Source organism: Hemiscyllium ocellatum, chromosome 42 (genome assembly GCF_020745735.1).
Source record: "Hemiscyllium ocellatum isolate sHemOce1 chromosome 42, sHemOce1.pat.X.cur, whole genome shotgun sequence".
In the NCBI taxonomy this organism is placed as follows: Eukaryota; Metazoa; Chordata; class Chondrichthyes; order Orectolobiformes; family Hemiscylliidae; genus Hemiscyllium; species Hemiscyllium ocellatum.
Genome location: NC_083442.1, coordinates 17,716,069 through 17,726,144, shown reverse-complemented (window position 1 = coordinate 17,726,144; position 10,076 = coordinate 17,716,069). Strand labels below are relative to the sequence as shown.

At 43.8% G+C, this 10,076-nt stretch overlaps 1 protein-coding gene across 1 annotated transcript in view; it reads left to right on the top strand.

Annotated features, from left to right (window-relative positions):
• Nucleotides 1-268: 268 nt before the first annotated feature.
• LOC132834860 (nuclear receptor ROR-alpha A) overlaps nt 269-10,076 on the top strand; it is a 194,545-nt gene continuing 184,737 nt past the window's right edge. The window contains exon 1 of the mRNA XM_060853956.1: nt 269-416. Coding sequence (XP_060709939.1) covers nt 386-416 — 31 coding nt within the window. The 5' untranslated portion in view covers nt 269-385. The remainder of the gene's footprint in view (nt 417-10,076) is intronic.

The following is a 10,076-nucleotide window of genomic DNA, read 5'->3' as shown; positions in this document are numbered from 1 at the left end:
TTCCCCTGGAACCCTGCACTAATATATAATGGCCATGTTGTTGCCAAGAGGAAAACCATTGCACAGATGAACGCGAGGGAAACCGAAGTTGGAAGGCTGCTTTGGAGTGGTCGGTCCGGTGGAGTTAGCTGCATTACCCCCTGCTGACTGGGCTGAGACTGCAGCGTAGTGCCTGGGAGGCAGGTTCCTGGGCTGAATGAGACTTCTGTAGAGGCTGCCAATCACTAGCAGTGGGTGGAGAGCGAACAGATGACTGGATCACGTGGATTCTCAGATGGTTGTGTTGTCGGGCAATGCTGTAGCAGAGCATAGCTGCTGAAAAGGCAAAGAGAGAGAGAGAGAGAGACTCGGGCATGATCTAAATCCTTGGCCGCGCAGTCGTCAAATGATGTATATTCTGTGCTCAGCCATGAAAGGTAGGTAGCAATTTTGTGAGCGCTGCTGTTCAGTGGCAGCTCCTAGAGAGTGTGGGCTTCAGGCAGCCTGATTAAAGATGGTTCATCCTCAGATTGACGACTTGCTCCCGTTTGGCTCCTGCTGTGCTCAGTTCCTGTTGAGCCGCAGCGCAGGGGTGGAAGAGGAATCCAGGCTTCATTTCACACAGTACACCCAGAGAGAGAGGGTGGGGGTGGTACCGGCAGCTCAGAAACGACAGCAATTTCTGAGCTTTCGAGGTGCCCCCAGCTTTCGGCATAAATCCACTGAGTGAGTGGTTCCAGGGAGGAAGATGCTTGAACGAGATGTCAGCTTTTTTTTCTGAGGGAGGTGGGGGGGCTGGGTCAGCTCGTGTGTGTGTGTGTGTGTGTGTGTGTGTGTGGTGGGGGGGACAGTGTGTGAACTTGCTGTATGACTTCATCTGTCTGCTGGGGGACACTGGCATGCTGTCAGTGCAGTGACATGAAGCAACCAAACCAAGGGGATCTGAAACTGTATTAGACCGGGCGGTTAACCCTGAAACTACTTGCTGTCTGCTTGTGCTTCAAGAAGCAGGTTAAAGAGATTTGAAGGAGTGTGATTCATTTTGGGTTTTGTCCTGCTCAGATGTTTGAGCAGTAAAAGACAAGGTGTGGGGTAATTTGCTGCAGAAACATCAGTCTTCAGCTATGGCAGAATGTCGTTTAAAGTATTTGAGGTTGATATACTCAAGACAGAGGGAGAAACAAGTGTGTCGACCCCAGTTGTGGACAGAAGGCACAGTCAGTTCTGTTTGATGTAAATGGTCGTTGTCCTTTGAACTCTGAACTTCTGAATCTCGGACGGCCTGGATATTTTGTAAAGGCGAGGGAAGCCGGGGGTGACATTACAGATTGCATTTTGTCAGCGCAAAGTCGCACTCAACTGGAATAATACCTCAGAGAATCATGGCTTTATCAGGAGCATCACAGACCCCAGCACATGGCAACCTCTGTGGCCTGTTCCCTGATCTGAGTGCCTGTCAGAAGAAATGATGAACTGAGACAGCAGCTTCATAAGAACATCCCTTCTAGTTTCAGATGCTGTAATGGTGTGTGAGTTGTCTTGGAGGTGAGAGATCTGGACTGGGGGAGGTGGCTGCCCGCTATATTGTGTGATGGTTACACCTTTTTAAATTATTTCTATAAGCAGTTATCAATAAATAGGGCATCAAATTTTCAATGCCCTGTCAAACAAGCAGGTGGCCTTTATCCCGTAGACAAACCCCAATAGCATGGGTAATAAAAGCTGTTCATTATAGTTCATCCATCCCAAGATCTGCACTCCATTTCCCTCCAAAACTGTTTGGTTTTCCATTCTCCTTAAAATTCAGTTCACCCTCTAGCCCCATCCTGTCATGCAAACTATCCCAAGTCCTCTTAGCGTACATGAGCCCTTGGTTTCCCAGTGCTTTCAATTAGAAAGATTCATATCTTTGTCTTTGAATCACATCTTGCCCTAACTCATCCCCCACCCAACTCCAACTCTCCAAACCCTCCCTTCCTTGCTATAGCATTGGCATCAGCATGTACAGATGTCTTGATGCTTTACTCTGAAATTCACTTCCTAAACCCCTCTGTGTCACGACCACCCTCTCTTCCTGTAAGACCCTCCTAAAACTCTGCTACTTTGACCACACTTTGAACTAATAGCTTTTTTAATTCTTGGTTCTTTATTATACCTCTGAGAATTCTTTTCATTTCAATCTTTTATAAATTGTAATTCATTGTTGTGTTAAGAATACCCACTGGCTCAATGTGGACAGGAAAGGGAGACGCACTGTTGGCTTAAATAGTGAGCTCTTTGATTAATTGTCATTTGCTGAGTGCATTAAACAGTAGAGAGAGTGAAAAGACGACCTTCTCTTTGGATTAGTTGAAGCAAAATTGTAAACTCTCGTCTTTGCAGACGGAGTTTTGACTATGTTCTGGACACTAGCAGAAGTACATTTGTCTCCCCTTTTATTCCTTTCCTCTGCATGGCAAACGTTAGCATTGAGCAGTTCTGTAGACGTTACAGTGCATGAAACAACTAGTCACATTCCCTCCCCTCTGCCTTGACCCTAACCCTCAGCCTTAGCAAAGAGCTCCCTCTACCATACAAGGGTACCATTTTCCCTTTCTCCCCAGCAATGCCAATTGTTTCCCATTCAACAGCCTTATAATCAACAGATAGAGGATATATTTATCCCGTCCAGCTAGACTACATTCCAAAGCAGACTGCCAAATCTGTTATGATTTCATTTGGGGCAGCACGGTGGCTCAGTCATTAACATTGCTTCCTCACAGCCCCGGTGTCCTGGGTTCAATTCCAGCCTCAAGTGACTGTCTGTGTGGAGTTTGCACGTTCTCCCTGTGTCTGTGTGGGTTTCCTCCGGGTGCTCTGGTTTCCTCCCACAGTCCAAAGTCGTGCAGGTCAGGTGGATTGGCCATGAGAAATGCAGGTTTGTAGGGATGGGGTAGGAATTAGGTTGCTCTTTGAAGGGTTTGTGTGAACTCAATGGGCCAAAAACACTGTGGGTTTTTTGTGATCTGGTTTGTAGAGCTCTTGTGGGGACAGTGGTAGTGTCCTTGCCTCTGAATCAGGTGGTCTGCATTCAGGTCCCAGACTGCTCTGCAACTGTGTAATAACATCTCTGAACAGAGTGATTTGATTCGGTCAGTAATATATGTACACATATTAGCAAGGTAAATGTGGTCAATAGACTGCGATGAAATCCCACAGGCACATGAAAGAGCGATTGCATTTCACAGGTGTTCTGCCTCTATTGGGGGAAAGAAACAGTGGGTCATTGTTGTGTTGCGTCACCATAGTCTTACCAGATCATAGGGGCTGCTCCCTCAATACAGAGAGAAGTGACTGGTGGTGATTTAACCTGAGGGCCACCAGACCTCAGGTGAGAGAAGAGGTTGAGAAGGGGAGGTGCCGGGGTAAGAGATTGGTTAGCCCAGCAATTCTTCTGAATGAAACGAACAGCGTGAGTTCAATTCCTGCGCCAGCTGGGGTTACCATGAAGGACTCTCCTTCACAACCTCTCCCCTCACCTGAGGTGTGGTCATCATTGGGTTAAACCACCACCAGTTATCTCTCTCTAATCAGTGAGTAGCTGTATGTTCCGCTGGGACTATGGTAACTATCTTTTTTTAAACCGAGGGTCATTACATCAGTCTCTCTAATCCGTTTCCTATCTTATGTGTGTTGAGTGATGAGTTAGTAATAGGAAATCAAGTTTGGCTGCAAGAGTTAGGGGGCCATTAAAATGAATTTTGGTGGTATTTGCTAGTTAAAGGATGTTCTTTACTGGAGAAATGGCTTTTATAAGAGAGTTGGAGCATTAGAGGAAATCTTTAACACTGGAATTAGTGTACTAAAGGAAAATGTTTCAAATGGTGCAGTAATAGAGAAATCGAGGGATGGACTTTTGTTGGATAGTTTAGACATAGAGACATGGGAGGGATAGGGAACCAGTGGGATGGTCTTCACAGGTTAAGTGATATGCACTGTGTACCTTCATGAAAATTCAAGCTGTCATAGAGGCATACCGCATGGAAACAGACCCTTCAGTCCAGCAAAGCTGAACATAATCCCAAACCAAACTAGTCACACCTGCCTGGCCCTGCCCCATATCCCTCCAAACATTTCATATTCATGTACTCATCGAAATATCATTTAAAAGTTGTAACTGTACCCACATCCACCACTTCCTCTGGTAGTTAATTCCACACACAAACCACTCTTTGTGCAAAAATAATTGCCCCTCATGTCTGTTTTTTTTTTATTTTTCCCCTCACCATAAACCTATGCCCACTAGTTCTGGGCTCCCCCACCCTTGGGAGAAGACCTTGGCTAGTCGCTTTATCTAGGCCCCTCATGATTTTATAAACCTCTACAAGGTCACCCCAAAATCTCTTACGCTGTAGTGAAAGAAGTCCCTGCCTATCCAACCTCTCCTTATAACTCAAACCCTGCATTGCTGGCAACATCCTGGTAAATCTCTTCTGAACCCTCTCCAGCTTAATAATAGTCCTCTGGACACAGTCCTCTGGAAGAGGCTTCACCACCATCTTGTACAACTTCAGTAAAATCAAATTGAGATAAAATTCTTTTCCATTTAATTCTAATTGGCCAGACCTCTTTCAGAGGCTGTCTAGAATTCAGTGTAATGATTTTTTTTCTTTAGATTAGAATCCCTACAGTATGGAAACAGGCTCTTCAGCCCAGCGGGTCCACGCTGACCCTCCAAAGAGTAACCCACCCAGACCCATTACCCTGATATCTACCCCTGATTAATAGTGATGAATGCACCTAGCACTATGGACAATTTACATGGCTAATTCACCCCACCCTCCACATCTTTGGAGAGTGGAGAAGACCCACATAGACACGGGTTGAATGTGCAAACACCACACAGACAGTCACCCAAGGCTGGAATCGAACCTGTGACCCTGGTACTGTGAGGCAGCAGTACTCGCCACTGTGCCGCCCTATTTTGCAATATGAATTGTGCCCACCCCTTCAATCAGAAAGAAATCTTATCAAAGCTGTCGACTGTAACTCCAGAAGATTATCGAAAGAAAATGTAATGAAAAACCAAATTACTCAAAAATCTGGTTTTAGTCATGAAATTAAACTTGCTGAAAAAATCAGAAGGTAATAGGGGTTTTGGAGAAACCTGTCGTACACAAGTAATCGCACACAAAGTTCATACAACAATTATCCTTGGAAGGCATATCATGTGATCTGAGTTAGTAATTAGCCTCATTACACAAAGGACCAGAAATCTCTGTTCTATAGAGAGATAGAATTGGTTGCATTGTTCGATCACCGCTGTACAGTAAGCCTAGGGCAAGGTAAGGAGGCAAGCCTCACTATTTCTGCCAGGAAGTGGAGCAGAAGCCTTGCCAGTCAATGGGACAGTAATAAAACCGCATGCCAATAATTGTGCAGAGATGTTTATTTTAGTAATCATGGCAGTAATGATTTGCAATAATTGTGGCAGCATTCATTGTGGTAATAGTGGCAGGCGTGATTGCAAAGATTGTAGCAGTAATCATTGCAAACGTCAATGCAAAAAAGTCTGCAAGTAATCATTGCAGTAATTGTTAGAGTGATTTTGGCAGCCGTTATTGCAGTATTTGTGTCAATAGCCATTGCAGTAGTTGTGGCAATGATCATTGCAAAAAACTGTAACAGTAATCATTGCAAAAATTGTGAGAGTAATCATTGCAATGATGCTGGAAGTTATCATTGCAGGAATTGTGGCAATAATCATTGTACCAACTGTGACAGTGTTCACTGCAGTAATTGACTATGACAGAAACCATTGCAGAAGCTGTTAGAGTAATCATTGCAATAATCGTGGCAGTACTACTGAAATAGTTGTGGTGGCAATAGTTGGGAGAGCAAGCATTGCAGTCATTATGATATTAATCATTGCAGTAAATGTGGTTTGCAGTCATTTCAGAAATTGTTGGAGCAATCATCGTGGTGATCCTTGCACAAATTGTGACCGTAATCAATAGTGGCAATAATTGTAGGCGTAATCATTGGAGTAATCTTTGCTGGGATTGTGGCAGCATTCGTTGATGTCACTGTTGTAGAACACGTGGAAGTAATCATTGAAGTATTCATGATGCAATCATTCCAGTTGTTGTGGCAGCACCATTAGAGCAATGATTGAAGTCTCCAGTGCAGTACTCATTGCAGTAATCATTTGAGTAATTGTGTTACCAAACAAGCTAGTGATTGTTGTAATACATACAGCAATAATTCTGTTTGTCACCACAGCAGTAATTGTGGCAAGAAACATATTAGTAAATGTGGATATAATTGTGGCTTGAATCATAATTGTGGCAGTAATCGTGGTGGTAATTTCAAAATAGTGGCCAGAATCTTTCATAACAGGAAACGTGATGCTGGTTTATGACACTTGTTTTCTCAGCACCTTGTTGTATGAGTGTGATACACAGGCAATTCACAGCCACCAAGAAGGGAAGTTCAACAACTTTTATCTTTGTAGAATGTGGTGTATTCCAGGCATCTTACAGAAGGATACAACCATGAATTTAACAGTCCCCTCAAAGGTAAAGCTCCCAGGTATGTTTCCATTTACAAGATGTCTTCACTGACTCAGTCACATTAACAGGATGGAAGGTAATCGCATGTGCAAGAATTTTCTCAATGGGAACACCTGCTGCATTGAGAGAACTTGTATAACAAGGAAATGCTAAACATCGATTCACACAACTGAGAAATACTAGGACTTGAAGGTGCTGGTGTTGGACTGGGGTGTACAAAGTTTAAAAATCTCACAACATCTAGGCTATTATCCAACAGGTTTATTTGGAAGCACTAGCTTTCAGAACGTCACGTGACTATAAAGGGTGCGGAGGAGATATTGCCTGTGCTGAAGAATTTTAATCATTGAAGACAGGTTGGACAGACTGAGATTGTTTTCCTTGGAGCAGAGGAGTCTGAGAGTCTCACAATTGAGATGTAGAAAATTTATAGGGGGCATAAATGGGGTAGAGAGGAAGGAACATACCCCCACCCCTTGATGGAGGGATCAATGATGCGGGGCATAGATTTACGGTAAGGGACAGAAGGTTTAGAGGTGATGTGAGGAAACCCTTTTCACCCAGAGGATGGGGGGGGACGCTGCAACTGACTGCCTGTAAGGGTGATAGAGGCACATCACATTCTGATGTGCATCTGTAATGCCAAAGCATAAAAGGTCATGGGTCAAGTGCTGGAGAATGGGATTGGAGTAGTTAGGTGGATGCAGACTCGATGGGCCAAAGGGCCTTTTTTCCTTGCTGTAGATCTCTGACTATGACTAGCTGATGTCAGAGGAAAATGGAACACCATTTGTGAGCCGCTGTTGTGCCACCATGATGAGAAATGGCTATGGGTGCCAACTTTGAAAGAACAACAATCAAGTGGTAACTACCTCATATACACAACGGGTGGCAGAACCCACTTCTCATAGATTGCTCTCTTCATTCGTCAACAAAGCTGTGGCATATGTAGACAATCCCCAATGCATTTGATTTGTTGCATGTCCAAGACTTTCAGCAGATAAAAAACAGGGAAAATGTCAGTGATTTTACCAATATTTGTGGCTAGGGCTGTGTCTGTCACCATAACAAGCAAGCATCATGGTGATACTGGCAGCATGCCATTGACATGTTTTATTTTAAGATTAGAATCTTACTTCCATTGCAGTCTGCTCCGAGTTCTGCATTGCTTTCATTTCAAATTGTAATTTAGTGACCTACAGAATGACCACAACACTCCGATACAACGGAAGAGAAGTTCTAGAGAAACGTAAGAAAAAAAACCTCCTGTGCGCAGCAAGTAGTTAAGGTCAGGAATGCACATATGTAAATGTGGTGGATACTAAAAGGATATTGGATGATTGTTAGGAGAGAAATGGGATATAGGCAAAAGGCAGGAGATTGGCAGTGGGTAATAGAACCAGTGCAGACACAGTAGACTGGCCTCCTCCTGTGCTGTGACAATTCTGTGCTTCTCTGTGTGAGAAGTGATTTATTTGTCAAAGGCAGGACTCTGCAGGTTGGGAACTTAACAGCATAACACAGTTACAAGGAGCCTTAGGAACCAGTGAATGGCTTTCATCACAGTAATAAGGAATAAAATTGAAAGTTGTGAATTAAGGACCTTGCACCCTTCGCATAGGGATGGAACATCTGTGTCCCTGCTTAAATAGAGCTGAGGCAGTTATCATCGAAAAAGTTGCATTTGCAAGAAATCCCATCAAAGTGAATTTATTGCATTACCAGTTTGCTTCCGTTTTGGCTTCAGAATATTACAGTAGCATGTTCAGTCCCTGATTAGTCATCAATTCATTTTATTTCTTCTGTGGGTCAAGTCCACCATTCAATTCCCAAATCTAATTGACCTCCAGATGCTAGTGGTAAACTGTCTTTTTGAAACTCAATGCAGGAATGTCAGGTAGGGAGGGAGTTTAAGTCAGGAATTTCAAGATTTGGACTCAGTGACAAATGGGTGATGTTTCCAAGTCAGGGCATTCTGTGTGCTGGAGAGAAATTTGGAAGTGGTAATGTGCCCCAACATTCCCCATCCTGGTGGCGTAGGTTAAAGGGGAGGAAATTGGTTAATGTTTAGAACAAAGAGACCTGGGGGTTCAGGTGCATAAGTTTGCGTCACATGTAGACAGAGTGGTTAGGAAGGCGTTTAGCACACTTGCCTTCATTGCTCAGACCTCAGAGTATAAACATTGGAACATTATGTTGAGGTTGTACAAGATGTTGGTGAGGCCTCTTCTGGAGTCCTGTGTCTGGTTCTGGTCACTCTGTTACAGAGAGGATATCATTAAACTGAAAAAGTTTCCCAGGATGCTGCCAGAAATGGAGGGTTTGTGTTCTAAGGAGAGGCTGGGACTTATTTCACTGGAGTATAGGAGGTTGAGGTGTGGTGTAATAGAGGTTTTTAAAATCATGAGGGGCATAGAAAAGGTGAATGGCATGCATCTTTTCCCTAGGATGGGGGATTTCAAGACTAGGGCATATTTTTAAGGTGAGAGCAGAAATATTTAGAAAAGACCTGAGGGGCAACATTTTTGTACACAGGGTGGTTGGTGTGTATGATGAGGAAGTGGTGGATATGGGTATAGTTATAACATTTAAAAGGCATTTGGATTAGTACATGAATAGGAAATGTTTGGAGGGATATGGGCCATATGCAGGTAGATGAGACTACATTAGTTTGGGATTATGGTTGGACTGGTAGAATTAAAGGGTCTACTTCCCTGCTGTATGACTCTGTGCAAACGTGTGTGTGTGTGTGTGTGAGAGAGAGAGAGAAAGAAGAGTGATCCTGCTTAGACCTCAGTACATTTAGTACGCATCCAAATTCAGAAAGTATTTCATAATTTGTTCAAGACGAACATAGCTGCCAGTAATGTATCAGCTCCTACCATACCTTTTTTTGTTTTGGAGGATAGTTAGCTCTGTTGGCGGGAGGCAGGTTTGTGTCATAGAATGTGGGTTGAATTTCCACCCCAACTGAAGTTACAATGAAGGACTTGTACCGCCTTCCCTTAACTAAAGCATGGTGACCCTCAGGTTAAATCATCACCACTCGTTTCTCTCTCTTTCCCTCGAATGAGAGAGGAGTCCTGTGGTCAGGTGACAAGATGGCATCTTTACTTGCATGCTTTATTAATCTAAAATTTGAGGCGTTATCTTGGTGATGATACAACACGGGTCTACTTGCATGTCAGACTGCAGAATCAGCATGTAATCGAGCGATATGATCCCAATATCCAGCAGATCAGATCTAAGCTCTGCAGTCCTGCCACATCCAGCTGTGAATGGTGGTGGATAAATAAAAACCAATAGGAAGGTGATACTCCACAAAAAAACCCCCTCCTCGGCGATGACAGGAGTCCAGCACATCATAGATATTGGAAGCATCCATCTGGAGCCAGATGTGCTGAGTTGTTGATCTATTAGATTAGATTAGATTACTTACAGTGTGGAAACAGGCCCTTCGGCCCAACAAGTCCACACCGACCCACCGAAGCGCAACCCACCCATACCCCTACATTTACCCCTTACCTAACACTACGGGCAATTTTA